Source organism: Orbicella franksi, chromosome 2 (assembly GCF_964199315.1).
Source record: "Orbicella franksi chromosome 2, jaOrbFran1.1, whole genome shotgun sequence".
NCBI lineage: Eukaryota > Metazoa > Cnidaria > Anthozoa > Scleractinia > Merulinidae > Orbicella > Orbicella franksi.
Window position 1 is genome coordinate 2,172,750 of NC_138146.1, and position 16,232 is coordinate 2,188,981.

General features: G+C 39.0%; 2 protein-coding genes across 2 annotated transcripts; one reads left to right on the forward strand and one right to left on the reverse strand.

The window, feature by feature from the left end:
* Positions 1 to 419: 419 nt before the first annotated feature.
* On the reverse strand, positions 420 to 2,354 carry LOC145467145 (uncharacterized). Its single transcript, XM_081450687.1, has 2 exons — positions 1,394 to 2,354; positions 420 to 504 (listed from the first exon to the last, which is right to left on the reverse strand). The coding sequence occupies exons 1-2, from the start codon at positions 2,341 to 2,343 to the stop codon at positions 420 to 422; spliced, it is 1,035 nt and encodes a 344-aa protein (XP_081306813.1). The 5' UTR covers positions 2,344 to 2,354.
* A 9,619-nt stretch (positions 2,355 to 11,973) lies between these two features.
* Positions 11,974 to 14,090, forward strand: LOC145476470 (ficolin-1-like). Its single transcript, XM_081455382.1, has 2 exons — positions 11,974 to 12,493; positions 13,828 to 14,090. Exons 1-2 carry the CDS (start codon positions 12,174 to 12,176, stop codon positions 14,063 to 14,065), a joined length of 558 nt encoding a protein of 185 aa, XP_081311508.1. The 5' UTR covers positions 11,974 to 12,173; the 3' UTR covers positions 14,066 to 14,090.
* Positions 14,091 to 16,232: the final 2,142 nt, after the last annotated feature.

Here is a 16,232-nt window from a genome sequence, read left to right on the forward strand (position 1 = left end):
TGCTTTGTCATAATATTCTTTAGCCTTGACATATAGACCGAGAGACCGAAACACATTTCCTAGGTTTCCATACCATTTTCCTTCACTCGCTCTGTCACCAATTTCCACGCTGATCACGAGTGCTTTTTCATAATATTCTCTAGCCTTGACATATTCACCGAGAGACCCAAACACACTTCCTAGGTTTGCATACCATATTCCTTCATTCGCTCTGTCACCAATTTCCATGCTGATCGCAAGTGCTTTTTCATAATATTCTTTAGCCTTGACATATTCACCGAGAGACCGAAACACATTTCCTAGGTTTCCATACTGTTTTCCTTCATTCCCTCTGTCACCAATTTCCACGCTGATCGCAAGTGCTTTTTCAATATATTCTTTAGCCTTGACATATTCACCGAGAGACCGAAACACATTTCCTAAGTTTCCATAACACTCTTCTTCTCCTTTTCTGTAACCAATTTCCATGCTGATGGCAAGTCCTTTTTCATAATATTCTTTAGCCTTGACATATTCACCGAGAGAATAAAACACATTTCCTAGGTTTCCATACCATGTTCCTTCATTCACTTTTTCACCAAATTCCATGCTGATCGCAAGTGCTTTTTCATAATATTCTTTAGCCTTGACATATTCACCGAGAAAATAAAACACATTTCCTAGGCGTCCATAACATGTTCCTTCTCCTGCTCTTTCACCAATTTCCATGCTGATCGAGAGTGCTTTTTCAAAATGTTGTCTAGCCTTGACATATTCACCGAGAGAATGAAACACTATTCCTAGGTTTCCATACCATTTTCCTTCATTCGCTCTGTCACCAATTTCCATGCTGATCGCAAGTGCTTTTTCACAATATTCTTTAGCCTTAACATATTCACCGAGAGACCAAAACACATTTCCTAGGTTTCCATACCATGTTTCTTCACTCGCTCTGTCACCAATTTCCACGCTGATCGCAAGTGCTTTTTCATAATATTCTTTAGCCTTGACATATTCACCGAGAGACCGAAACACATCTGCTAGGTTTCCATACTGTCTTCCTTCATTCGCTTTGTCAACAATTTCCATGCTGATCGCAAGTGCTTTTTCATAATATTCTTTAGCCTTGACATATTCACCGAGAGACCCAAACACATTTCCTAGGTTTCCATACAGTCTTCCTTCACTCGCTTTGTCACCAATTTCCATGCTGATCGCAAGTGCTTTTTCACAATATTCTTTAGCCTTAACATATTCACCGAGAGAATAAAACACATTTCCTAGGTTTCCATACCATGTTTCTTCACTCGCTCTGTCACCAATTTCCACGCTGATCGCAAGTGCTTTTTCATAATATCCTTTAGCCTTGACATATTCACCGAGAGACCCAAACACATTTCCTAGGTTTCCATACAGTCTTCCTTCACTCGCTTTGTCACCAATTTCCATGCTGATCGCAAGTGCTTTTTCACAATATTCTTTAGCCTTGACATATTCACCGAGAGACCGAAACACATTTCCTAGGTTTCCATACCATGTTCCTTCACTCGCTCTGTCACCAATTTCCACGCTGATCGCAAGTGCTTTTTCATAATATTCTTTAGCCTTGACATATTCATCGAGATCCCGAAACACATTTCCTAGGTTTCCATACCGTCTTCCTTCATTCGCTTTGTCACCAATTTCCATGCTGATCGCAAGTGCTTTTTCATAATATTCTTTAGCCTTGACATATTCATCGAGATCCCGAAACACATTTCCTAGGTTTCCATACCATGTTTCTTCACTCGCTCTGTCACCAATTTCCACGCTGATCGCAAGTGCTTTTTCATAATATTCTTTAGCCTTGACATATTCACCGAGACAGCGAAACACAGTTCCTAAGTTTCCATACCATGTTCCTTTATTCGCTCTGTCACTAATTTCCATGCTGATCGCAAGTGCTTTTTCATAATATTCTTTAGCCTTGATATACTCGCTGAGAGATTGAAACACATTTCCTAGGCTTCCATAACATGTACCTTCTATTGCTCTGTCACCAATTTCCACGCTTATCGCAAGTGCTTTTTCATGATAGTTTTTAGCCTTGATGTATTCACCGAGTGAAACAAGCACAGTTCCTAGGCCTCCAAAAGCGATTGCTTCTCCTCTCCTGTCGCCTGTTTTTTGCATGACAAGGATTGCTCTCTCATAAAGTTCTTTTGCCTCAGCATACATACTTTGACTCTGATATATCTCTGCCAGTACTATGCTAAGCACACCTTCGTGGCCTGTATCACCACACTCGTGGTGAAAGTCGAGAAGTTTCATGCCGCAAGCTATTGCATTTGAGTGATCGCTAACACGGCGGTACGCCTCAAACATGGTATAATAAATTTTTCTGTACATTCTTTGCCGTAATGGGTTTTGTACACTCAGTACTTTATTACTGAGCAAAACTAAGCTTTCCTTGCATAACTCGATGGCTTTTAGAGTACGACCGATGTTGAGAAGGAAATTAGCGACAAGGAGGGCTATACAGATGGCTTGTATAACTTCTTGTAAGTAATTCATGACGCTTTCCTCAGTAAGTCATGTAACTGAAAATAAACCAAATAATGGTGATTGTAGAATTTTGCCGCATTACGTAATGAGCGTTGTGTAACTACGAAGAAGAGTAAAGGGACTCGAAAAAGCCATGTTTTTAGCAAATTAGCATTCCAAACCTGTACATTTCATCTTTAAGTCTGATGGACTAAAGAAATAAAAGGTAAAGGAGTGCTTGCTGTAAAGGGACCGAATTTATTTCGGGTGCACAAGTTCAATTTCTCTATTTTGTACTTGACATTTCAGATTCGTTGAAACTACAAAATGTTGGAATTAACTATGAATGTACAAATCAACTTTGGCTACAGGAAACTTTTCATGCGTAAATTCAACTTCGCTAAAAGTCGGAGTGATCATTCAGGTCCTTACGTGAATAAGCTTCTCAAACAGAGTTGAAGAATGACGTTTACGGTAAACGACAAATGGCGAAAATCGCCTCTTAATTTGTTTTCTTTCTTTAAATGTACCTACAGTCTTAAAATCAGTCTAACACAAAGATAGACTAACAAATTTTTCTAGTCACCGCCGTATAAACGGCTAAACATTTAGTCAGTGCAAAAGTCTCTCATTTGTCGTAAACGTTTTTTAATTACCATTCTATTGTCATAAGGTTTTTCCTAGATTTCACGACGCGGTAGCATTTCGCTTGTAACTTAGAAGAGCTACTTTGAAGTATTTATACCTTGGCCAAACAATATTTTCTTTAGTTTAGTTCAACTCGTAAAGAATATAAAGTTAAGGCATGCAATTTAAGACAAGTTGTACTCACCTTGCCAATGTTCAGTGAATGTTGAAATAAAAGCCTGAAGACCAGTTTGTATTCCTAGCATGGAGTGAACTTTTCTGTCAGGTTTGTTTTACACTGTTCGCTTTGGAAAGTAAAACACCAGATACCGTAAATAATTCATAAAATCAGACGTTACACGAGGAAATTAGAAAATGAAATTTTCAAGTTTGTCGTGTCAGATTTTTCATTTTTCAAAAAAACTGAAATTTTGGAATGTTTGTCTTTAACTAGTAAGTATGATTTTGTATTTATTGTGAGATGGGCACGCATAATCCTCCATCCTGAATTGTTTACATAAAACGCATTAGTTAGCCGCTTAGAGGCTACTGAAATTCTGCTCTGAATTAATCAAGTTTGAAGGCAAACTTTTTTGCGTTACCATTGCTTTTTTAAAGGTTTATTTTAAAAATGCATTTAGGGGCGAAACAATTTCCCAAAAATACGATATTAATTCGAATTAGAAACTGTCTTCTTGCAAACACAGTATTTCGCTTTTGAAGGAAAAAAGAATGATCCAAGTATTTATTCAAAGAAGACAGATTGCCATATGACGTCAATATGACGTGAAGATGTAGACAAACCATCCACAGTTTTACTTTTTCCTTACTTTTTGGAGTGAGAAGCGAAAAAAGACGCAAAAACCAAAAATGTCACACGCAAAATCGGAGGGGCGGCGACGGTGGGGTCTGGAATAGGGTTGGGTTGGAATGGAGAGGGCTGGGGAAAAGAGAGTCACGAGTCTCGCCTCCTAGTAGGCCAGGATCTCGACTCACGTGACACCCGGAGGAAAACTTGATTAGCGACAAGTCCATACCCCACCGAGCAATCCGTACTTAAGATTGTACCTGTTTGTTTAAGCACAAAGAAAACGATCAGGCGATGAAAACAAATTTTCTCGATAAACCACCACATTCTCAAAAACACTAAATCAAAAGTTCTGAATGCCTAATGGAACATTTATGGTATGTTTCGATGGTATTTCAGGCGGTTTGGTCGAGCCTTAGTTCGTATTCTAGCGAGACACAGTCGAGCCATTATACCCTTGGAGAGACCAAAAAAGTCTAATGTTTGCCGCTGAAGGGTAACAAAAAATAGGTATTTACTGTACCTAAATTCTGTCAACTGGCGACATCATATCAGTGATTTGATATTGCAGGTTATCAGGACAGTAGACACAGCTTTTGAATCGCGACTATGGCTAGGGTATCGGGTACAACAGTAAATCAAGGTAATATGTCCGCTAGTTGACTCTATTCTCATCACCCGTTATATTTTTATGAGAAATTAGGTATTGGTCAACCAGGCGCCTTTTAAAATAGCACAGTGACAAAGGATCATGCCTGCAACCAAGGGCGGATGATCCATGAACCTCTTCCGGGGTAAATTGTGAATGGTTATTTTAAGCACTTAGCTGCCTGACTGATGAAACGTTGTCCCACCTGTTGGTTTCATTTTCGTGAGGTCGCTGTAAAATAACATGCCACGCGCGAGGTATGAGGTCACGAAAACGTGAGCAATATGACACTAGCAGTACATGCAACGAAACTGAAAATAGATTTCAACAAATTATCATTGGGAACTGCGAATCGTTTTGTTAAATCATCCTCACTTGTTGTAACGAAAAACGTCAAACAAATGAAAGCTTCTGGATAGCTTACGTTAAAACTGAATCGTTTTATTTCAATAAAAGGCGTCGCAATTTATATTCTCAGTCTTATTACTGATCTTTGGATTCTTTTTTCTGTTCTATTGATTTTAAATAGGTTGTGCTGTCATCCAGCAAAAAAAGAGACACTTCGTTACGTGTACACGATGGAAGCGCTATCGTCAACTAAAACCAAGCGTCCTTGCAGAGGCCTCCACGCAGTGGGTGCAGTTTGATCCAAGCTCATATAGGCGGTACTGTTGCGTGACAGTAACGCAGCTAGTCACACTAAGACAGCCGCATTAAATATTCTAACGCTGTGATCCAAGCCACAGCTTGCCAGCTGTAAACATGAGCAAACTTCAGAGTCTCTTTTTCATCTCCATCGCAACCGTCGCACGGCAAGCACGTGACAAATGCTGCATGTTATGAGGCACGTGACGTGAGGGAAAAATTCCGCTGAAAGAGAAACAAGAATTTAAACAAAGTGCAGGGTGATATTTTTTCAGTACAAGTTAACCATTAGCTTTAATAAACGTACGAAAATTTACGGAACAGAAGGGCATTCCGTAATTTTCGAACGTAGATAGGTTTTCATAAACAAGGATACAATTGGCCCAAAGCTTGCTCCTTCTTTAAGACCAATCCCCAATACTAGTGTTACCTACGTAGATTAACAAGAGCTAGTCAGGTGTTAAATTAATCACCAATTAATAGTAATAATAATTAATTAATCGCAGGCCCCGGGTCCCTTATCGAGCTTACGTTTTTGTCCCATGAAGCTGTAGCGAAGTACTTGCCATCTCCACTCCTTGCGCATGGCCAAATAACTCTGGCATGTTGATTGTTTTTGTCACTCCGAGCCGCGAGTCTGAACAGAGGTCCTGTAATAAGAAAACCAATCCCATCACGTTAGTTACTCTCTATAATTAATTGAATTCTGCTTGAACACTAGTGCAAATGCTGTAATCCGATTGGCTGAGCCACTGCGCTCTATCATTAGTGTGCAGTGGCTTGGTGTGGTCTGTACAGCACCGCAAATGATCCCCGACCGCAAATCATCCCCGACCGCAAATGATCCCGAACCGCAAATGATCCCCGACCGCAAATCATCCCCGACCGTAAATGATCCCCGACCGCAAATGATCCCCGACCGCAAATGATCCCGAACCGCAAATGATCCCCGACCGCAAATCATCCCCGACCGCAAATGATACCCAAATTGGACCGAAAATGATCCCCAAATTGGACCGCAAATGATCCCCAGACCGAAAATGATCCCCAAATTGGACCGCAAATCATCCCCAGACCGGAAATGATCCCCAAATTGGACCGCAAATCATCCCCAGACCGGAAATGATCCCCATATTGGACCGCAAATGATCCCCGACATTGGACCGCAAATGATCTCGCCGGAAAACGAGGAATGGCATGGAGTTTGCTTCCATGTTTTTATTCCTTCCTTTCATTTTCATCATTCAAACGATAAATAGAAAGAAACGATACTGACAACGTTAACTACAATTTAAATAAAATTCTCATGATAAATAATTCCATCTCATTTTCTCTTGACAATTCTTCTAAAAAAACACGAAAAAAAGGTCGTAAACAGCGATACCATTTCTCAATTGGCTCGATATACAACAGTAACAACTTAATGCTACCATGACGAAGGCATAAACAACTTGTATACATTTGTGTTAATACCACCAGTAAAAGTGATCGTGAGTATTCATGACCTTTTAGTCCTACGTATGATATTCTGTGAACTAGAAAGTCCGCATCTCAACGCACTCCAAGCCGGTTTGTCTTTCGCATCTGTAATTTGCAGTCTGAAATTCCATACTGAAGATGTAAACGTGTAGTGAATCTGGACAGGGGCGCTGATTGGTCAACTTGCATAGTATGTTGAGCAATCTAACTCTTACCTTCATTACCCGTGGGTAACATACGCGGAAAACCGAGAAACCGGATATCATTACGAACTAAAAGTAGAATGGCAGCCGTAAGCCGTTTTCGTGTGAGATTTCCAGACCAACGAAGTCTTGCTTCACGAACAACCTTAACCTGATATATAGGTTACCACTGCAACCCGATATCCGCTAAAATTTCTTGCTACTGATTTTCAAAATCGATAACAAGAGTACCCTAGGTATCAGAGGTTTTTTTTATTTTGCGTGATTAACCAAAATCGGAGACCGCACTTGAAAAGTCTCTAGTACTCAGGGTATCACCAAACGTGCAGGCGAGAAAATTAGACACGATTTAGAAATTGAGATGCACGCTGAATATCGAGTGACTGATCTGACATTTCCGTTCACAATTTTCGCTTCGGTTAAGTTGTTATGAAATGTTATGGTGATATATAGGCAAAGCCGATTACAAGGCATTTCGCGGAGCTTTTACGGTAATCTTTCCGAAGACTATTTATCCTGAGAATTATATCTTTATAAAATATGGTCAGTTATGACTTGTTTCTGTTTAGGTTAAAAATTGAAACCTCGACACGAAGAACAAACTCCATGCCATTCGTCGTTTTCCGGCGGGATCATTTGCGGTCCACATCGGGGATCATTTGCGGTCCAATTTGGGGATCATTTCCGGTTTGGGGATCGTTTGCGGTCGGGGATCATTTGCGGTCGGGGATCATTTGCGGTCGGGGATCATTTGCGGTCGGGGATCATTTGCGGTCGGGGATCATTTGCGGTGCTGTACAGGTCGACAAAATTGCAACATTGCAAAATTGCAAAATTTTGAAAGAACATTTAGAAACAAATGGATAATCATATTCCTAACAAGACAAAAAGAGGGTACTTACGGTTTCTTAAATTTATATCTTGAAGTTTAATTCACATAAAATACTTGAAAGTACTGGTGGGAAGAAACCGATGACGAACTTGTACTTATGTTTGTACAATTTCTCTGAACTTTGAATTTTATTTTCTCGAGCTCCCTATGGTAATTGATTTTGGTACTATTTCAGGCAACTATTTATATTTTTAGCTTTTAGAAAATGCAAAAAGGAACAGTAATATATTTAAAATTATTCTGGTACAAGGTTTTCGTCCATTAAAAACTGAAATTGCTCGATTTCCTATCAGGTTTCGTCTTAAGATGACGCATTGCTCACATAATAATACACAGCAGAAAGTTTATCTGAGCGATTTCGCAGAAACATGCCCGCTAGGTGCAAAGCTAGCGACTTTAATCCCAGGGGGAAGGGGGGGGGTGGTGGTGGGGGGCTCCGTCACGGCCAGGCCGGGTCAATGCGTAAACGCGGGCATGTTTTTGCGAATTCGGTCTGATATAAAAGTAGTTTTTTGTTCGTTGTTTTGGTTCCTTGACATTCGAGGCTAATTATCTCTGAAAAATTCATGGCTACACCAAGTTTTTTTTTTTTTTTTTGGATTCCAATAACCTTTGTTGTGATATTATTTTCTATTGTCCTTTGTATTTAATTTATTAGGCGACGTCCTACAAAAATCGTCCAAACCAAAGAGCAAACTTTTGAAATGTGTTAGCTGGTTTAATCTGTTTCTGAATATCTACAATAACTTTGACAAGTCAACACTGTAATTTATATCTACAAGGGCGCCTCACCATCGAATCATATCACAAAGTGGATTGTGTTTTTCTTTGCGGTATAAATTCTTATTAAATTTTGATATGATTTGGGCTTTAGCTACACTGGCATACTTGACGATATCAAAAGACTCTAGACTTTTAATCTGACGGGAATCCAATAGTCACTGCTGGGATCTCTGCAGTCCTTTGTATTTAGGTAAGCGACGTCGACCTACAAAAATCATCGAATACAAAAGAAAAGACTAATGAATTGTGTCAGCTGCTTTAATTTGTTTGTGAATATCTACAATAACTTTGGTTATTTTTAATAAAGCCAACCTTGTAATTTAAATCCACAAGAGTGCGTCAATATCGAGTCATATCACAAAGTGGATTTTGTTTTTCTTTGTGCAGTATAAATTCTTAATGAAGTTTGATATGTTTTCGGCTTTAGCTACACTGGCATACTTGATGAGGCCATAATAATCGAAAGTTTGTGTCTAGTTTTCTGTTCTTACGCGTCAAGTGCCATGAACTATTTCCATTTTTCCAAATTGTTTCTGGTACTGAGTTTTATAAAGGTTTCCTGGAAAGCTGCGTCGGCATTGGGTAGGTCTGTTTTCTTATTTCTTCATGATTCGAAATCCCTGAATCAAGAGAAAATTGCCTGAATTCAATTTTGATATTCCCCTGCTATGGATACTAGATATCATAGATACACAATATCTTGGGTTTGACAAGAGCAATCGTTGTATATCTTGATGTTACAACAGATATACGACTGTTTTAAAATGCTGGCAAAAAACTCTGAACCTCACGCGGATGAATACCACGAGAAAGAAATGAGGACTAAACTTCTGTCTCGATCAATACCGTCTCTCATAAAATCACTAGTCTTTTATGTCAAACTCTTACATTTGACTGGACTCTATTCTTATAAAAGTACATGAAATACTGTGTGGAAATGGATCATACACAGCGCCTGAAAGATGAGAGATCTCCCTTAAATCATGAAAATCCGAGTATTTTTTGCTCACACCCTGAGCGATTTCTACACCAACTCAAGCCTTTATTTAGGCAACGCCGGACAAGCTAGATTTCGCTCTGTTTGGTCGGCTTTCTTGTCAATTTTTTTGTGAAGCATTTTCTAGAATATCACTTTAAAAACAGCCCTCTTGTTGTTTGTAATTTAGAGCCATGTGTAATCAAGACGTTTGGAAAGCCAACTGCAAATAAGGCTCTTAAAAACCACGTAATCAGAACTTCGAGGGCGACGTCGGCAGAAGTGTGTGAGTTACACTGCTTTATGGAAATCACGTGTCAATCATACAACTTTGGTCCTAAGGAGGGTGGTGGTCACGTGTGTGAGCTGAGTGACTCTGATGCTATCAGAAATCCACTGGACTGGACTACAAAACAAGGGTTTATTTACGGTGGAACAAAGGTGTGACGCATCTGGCTAAGGCTTAATCATAGTAACTAAGGTAGTTAATGCATGTCCTTAGACGGCAAATGTATTTCCGCCTGCTGTTTCACAAAACATACTGCAGCATCAAGACTTTCACTGTTGTAAGCAAGTTTTTACAGCGTGAAAAACTAGGTTTATCAATATCGGTTCACATCTCTCATGAACATTTTTTTCTTATTTCATTTCAACGAAAGAATCCATGTTCAGACGCTGGGTGTCCTGTTAATTCCCGTTGTTTCTCAGACTTGGAACACGACACATATCAGTGTGTATGTGCAGTGGGCTTTACTGGTAACTGTCAATCAGGTAAGTGTAATGTGTATCTCAACACGTTAAAATCATATAACTATACTGCAAAACTGAACGCATGTGAGGCAGAAATCCAACGTTAAGGTGCATAGGGAAGAGTGGGACTTCATCACCGTTTTAGTAATATAAGAAATAGATTTCAATGGAGATTCGGATTACTAATCCAATTTTGGCAAAAAATCTTGAATACTGTAACCAAGGGAAAAAAAAACAGTTTTAGCCCGATTAGGGTACATATTTTCAAATTCCAATCTTAGTATGGTGAATTGTCTTTTTCGACCTGCAATTATGCAAGAGTTTCTCGATTTGCAGCGTAAATTTGCAACTAAAATGAGACGTGAAAGTGAAGAATGATCATCGCAGTTAATTTTCCAATTTAAGCAACTGGAAAGAAGAAGCCTGAAAAAAATCAGGGTTCAACGGGATTCGAACCCGTGACCTCCGCGATACCGGTGCGATGCTCTACCAACTGAGCTATGAAGCCACACATTGGGAGCGAGGTCAATTAATTGAGTTCATATCTTCCCGTGAGGAGTGAAATGATGTAAAGTTTATATGAAATATTTCATATATGAACTGCGGTTGAGACGTCTCATTTTTACCAATAAACAATTTTTCAGAATTTTTGGCCTAAAACTAGAAATTGAAATTGAAATTTTTCATAGACGTGGATGAATGCATACTGGGAATGAATGACTGTCACGTGAACGCTACGTGCAACAACACGGAAGGATCGTACAATTGCTCGTGCAAAAATGGATTTACAGGAGATGGGTTCACGTGTGAAGGTGAGAACACTAAGTAACTATAGCATGATAGATTCAAGGCAAATTAATGTGATTGAAATGTTAATCAAAGTTCATCTTTAACACAAAACAACAAAGCACATAACATCACGGTGTCCATCGAGGTGTTCTCTAATAATAAAATTTCTGTGCTTTGTGGAATGAGTTCTTCTCTTATTTAAATTTACCGATTGTTTACTTACCTACTTATTCCTCTTCGTTCCTAATGGAACATAGATCCTCAACTAGAGCGCGCCACCTAAACCTATTTTGTGCAGTGCACTTTGCCTCATTCCACGCGAGATGTTCCCTATTGATTGATTAGGAACAGCAAAATGCTTGCAGTCAGAACATTCTATAACAATTCGTAAATTGGGCTAAACTACAAAACAGATTGTTCCCGTCTGTTTTTTGGTGCTTTGCCAAGTCGCGATGCTCGATGCGCGCAAATTGCAAGGCGCAAAGCGTCGATAAGCTTACGAGCAAAGCAAGTCCCGCAAGAAAAAGCTTGTCACGCTTCATAAAGCTTAATAGATGATTTTGTTCCGATAGCGCATTTGGTTCAATTAGAACGAAAAGTTATATTTAACGAAAAAATATGTAAGGACGTCTCTGTCTTCAAAGTCTTCGCGCTCGCAATGTGTGAAGCATTCGCGGTTGATTATGGTCTAAAACGTCGAGCTTTCCTCAAGGGAGGAGAATGATTTCCCGTGAAAAGCCACGCCCCAAATGCACTTTTGGGAATGTTGAATTTTTCTAGCAACGCGGTATTTTGCAATGCTACAAAAGCAGTGCAAAACCACCAACACTTTCTTCTTTCTTCTGTGATCTGTTCTACATTTTGCTCGCAACGCCGCATGGAATAAAACACCAAGTGCAGTCCAGAAGTGCAGAGTTCGATTATCTCAGCTGATTTATATTCTCTTCTACTTCACTGTAGCACAAAAACTAAATGGGAGCTGTACCGAGCTGCTTGAAAATGGTTTCACACCCAGTGGCGTGTACACAATCAATCCAGACGGCGGCAAACCAATACAAGTGTTGTGTGACATGACCACGGACGGTGGAGGTTGGACAGTTTTTCAGAGACGTTTGGACGGTTCTGTTGACTTCTATCTTGGTTGGGAATCCTACAAAAACGGGTTTGGAGATCTGAACGGCGAGTTCTGGCTTGGAAATGACAATCTTCACCGTTTGACTGCCGTTGTTGATGTCACCATGCGAGCTGACTTGGAAGACTTTGATGGAGACATCAGATACGCTGAATACACTACTTTTAAAGTAGCAAACGAGGCAGATAAGTACCGGCTTTTGATTGGAGGGTACAGTGGCACGGCTGGTGACTCGATGACCGCCGGCCATCGCTTAAGGTAAAATTATTAACTAAACGCCGTTACACCTTCATCACAGCAAGAAAATACAATTTTCAATTTACTTTTTCTTGTGTTAACTTGTTTAGTAATTAATTTATCTTCATGTTAATTTAAGAGTCGCCTTCCTGCAAAGTAGCTTTTTAGCTAAGCAGAGTTGTCACTACAAATAAAGAATTACCATTTGTTTTTTACCAAATTGACAATCTATTCATTTTCTGTGGTAGTTGATTTAAGGACGTTCGCGCTAATTGTTTCTGCGCGTCCTTACTGCGCACGCAAATTCAAACGCCACGTCATGCATGAGAGCGCTCGCTAAGTAATAAAATGAACAATAATAGGGCAGATGGCCATTGCAAGAGCTTTGCCTGAATTTAACGATCTTGGACGTTCGGTGACCCCTACTTTTCTTTCCAGGAACAGATTTTATTTGCAATTAACTCCACATTGTCCAAAAACGAACAAAAAATCAATGTGGGAAGTTAACAAAAAGTTCAAGAATTCTGTCTTCGGGACATCGAATATTGCCATCTTGCGGCGCTTGAAACTATGGTCGCTAAATGCGAACTTGTCTTTAAGGAACCTCGCCAGTTGACTAAATTCACTTAATAGGTCCTCTTAAACAATATTTGGCAGAGAACATTTCACTTCAGACACTGACCTTGTTTACTAAAGAAGCACGATTTTTTCAAATTTAGGGTGTTCCTTCGGGCATGTTCTCTCTAAAACGAAGTCGGTGACCCCCCATTTTTTTGTTGTTGTTGTTGTTTTTTACATTTCTGACATAACTAACTCATCATCTTACAGTGGTAAAAGTCTCAGAAAAAAATAAATGTTGGAAAATTTTCGCGCGAACGTCCTTAATGTCGTTACTCGCTGATTCCAAGCTTAAACATTTTCGGAATAATTGTAAAACTTGGCTCCTACGGGTATTTTTAAGAGCCACTTTCTAATACATGTACAATAGGGAAGATATTTGTTTACAAACATTGTTTTTGTTATTTAAATGTTCAAAACATTAAACAAAAGAACTCTTTGTTTCACCAGCCGATAGTTCTCTGGTTGGCATATTAATAACAATAGATGACGTCACTGATATCTTTGCTATAACTTGGACATTTTCGGATTTTGTTAGTTTTGCAAAACTACTAACAACTTGACCACGCGGCCAGCGATTTATCGATGTTATGGGGTATGCTATGTCACATATGACAACAAAATTCATATCTCCTTGTGATAATATTTCTATTCAAGGAGAAAAACCGTTCGTGTTTTCCGTTTACCATGAAAATGGTTAACAATTATACTTTCCTTCCACTTTTTCACATTTATAGTGGAATGCGATTTACGACCATAGATAAAGACAACGACCGAAGTGTAGAAAACTGTGCTATAAAGTTTAAAGGAGGCTGGTGGTACAAGGCTTGCCATAATGCAAATCTTAACGGGTTGTACCATGGCGGACCATACGAGTCTTATGCAGATGGAGTTTGCTGGAACGCATTTAAAGGACTACAGTATTCATTAAAACGCACGGAGTTGAAGCTGAAGCCCAGGTTCCTAAAGAGATGACATTTCCAGTACTGCATGAATTATCTTTCAGATCTCAGCAACGTATGTTATTGAACAGTCTCAAAATGCAACTTAATTGGCAACACGACTTTTTTTGGTATGACTGATTGTGATTGGCTGAGAACAGCTTATTTTACCGCTTATTTTTATTTGCACAACAGTCCAAATTAATGTGCTCACATTCATAATTTCCTCAGTGTTGCAATGAGTAGTAATATAATAGCAGAAGTATAGTAGTATTAGTAATTGGGCCGAGTGGAGTACAATTTAGGGAGTAAATTACGAGCACGCTTACCCCCTGAATTGTGCCACACGAGGTCTCAATATTAATTAATCGTATCAATAACAAATTTGGCGATTATTAAGAACTTCTTTCGAGCGAGAAATTCAGTAGAGTTTTCCATAAGTCGAAAAATGTGTGAGGAATGCTAAGACGGCAGCCATTAACGCTCACGTAATTGACGTGCGAATGGCGGAGGTATTCAATTACAGGCAGTCTAAACAATTGCAGAAAGTTATAATTGGATACCCACGTGATCGCGCACCAATTCCTTCACAAATAGGCGCGCGGACAACCAATCACTACCGAGAACCCCTTACAGAGTATTCCTAAGGGAAAAGCCGTAGGAACGAGGTTTAAAAGGTTCGTGCAATTTTTTAAATATCACTTGTAATGTAAATACTTCATTGCACTCGTATTCATATGATTACTATTATTGATAAAGGGAGTGGAAAATACCTATACGGATACAGCATGACAGCAGTAGGAAAATGAAAACTACATAAACAATAACAGTTATTCGTTTTTCTGAGGAATTGAAATCCGTATAACTGCTCTCTTCCCTCGGAATACGTCCCTTCAATAATACCCAATTATCATTTGTACTCCTGCATTGGAGAGCTTTGGAAATGTAATGTCTTGCCTCAATGCTATGACTCCCGAGTCGGTATGTCGGCCATTAAGTGTCATACGTCAGTAAATTGCATCAAAAATACATCAGCATGAATGTGCAGAGAACTGGTTTTGTTAAGTGTGGCATTTTTATATATTTAACCCGTACAGGCACATAGGTTTGATTTAAAAATTATTCGCCGAAGGCGAAGTGAATTTTGGTGAATACTGACCGAGACGAAGTCGAGGTGAATATTCATCAACGTTCACTGAGCCTGAGGTGAATAATTGTTTTAGTATAATTTTCAGAGGTGAATTTCAGGAACTACAAATAATTGACTGAAACATAAAAAACACGGACACAATTGTTCGTGTGCATACAGCCGGCAGCCGTAGTTTTAATGATAAGCTTGCATGTATATCGGTTGTGAATAAATTTACACATCGAGTTCGGTAGTAAAACAAACAAGCGAAACACTACGAAAAATAAATTCATCCAGTGCCTTTGTTTTATCGTTGTTGACTTCATTCACACTTGTTACCATCGTCTAAAAATGTGTAGCTTTAGTTTGAAGAAAAATAAATTTCCGTCAATTTACGTTTACGATTCTTAAATACCTTGTACACGAGTTCACGAAAAAATTCTTGGTCGAAGGGTGACAGCAGTCATTTTGAAAGTTCTCCATCCTTTCAAATATTTCAGTTGGACTTGGAGTGATTTCTTTCGAATAAATGAAAATTTCATTCAGCAACTGTCCGCCATATTTACTTGCCAAGATGGCAAAGGTGACAAGAGCTTTGTAACCAAGCTCAGAATTGTTATATTCACCGCCTAACGCGGTGATTATAGTGTCGTCATAGGCCGAACTTTTGAGCTATCAGAATGTCCAATTGTTACATTTACCTCTGTAAATTATACTAATTTTAGATGTTTAGTAGGTGCCTTTACACATCTTTCGTTCGTTCCAAAATATTTAGTAACTTATAGTAACTGTAACTGGTAACTTAGAATTCGTATAGCTGATATTATATATTACATCAAAAGTACACTCAATATTGAAAAGGGGTACGATTTTAATGACAATCAACATAAATGCGCAAAGAGAGAGGTTTGTTAAGCTATTTTGTAGTCAGTATACATTAAACTGGTATTTGTACATAGGTTTTACTTCTAGGCATTCAGTAGGAGCCTTTACACATCTATCTTTAATTGTAAATATTTAGTAACTTTAGTAACTGTAAATGTTACCTTATAATCCGCATAGCTGATATTAT

Bases quoted from the DNA above. Each gene is read 5' to 3' on its own strand.
- LOC145476470 (XM_081455382.1), top strand. From the start codon at position 12,174: ATGACCACGGACGGTGGAGGTTGGACAGTTTTTCAGAGACGTTTGGAC. The intron at 12,494-13,827 runs GTAAAATTATTA...TCACATTTATAG, and splicing joins ACCGCCGGCCATCGCTTAAG to TGGAATGCGATTTACGACCA.
- LOC145467145 (XM_081450687.1), bottom strand. From the start codon at position 2,343: ATGTTTGAGGCGTACCGCCGTGTTAGCGATCACTCAAATGCAATAGCT. The intron at 505-1,393 runs GTATGGAAACCT...GAATATGTCAAG, and splicing joins AAAGCGAGTGAAGGAAGACT to GCTAAAGAATATTATGAAAA.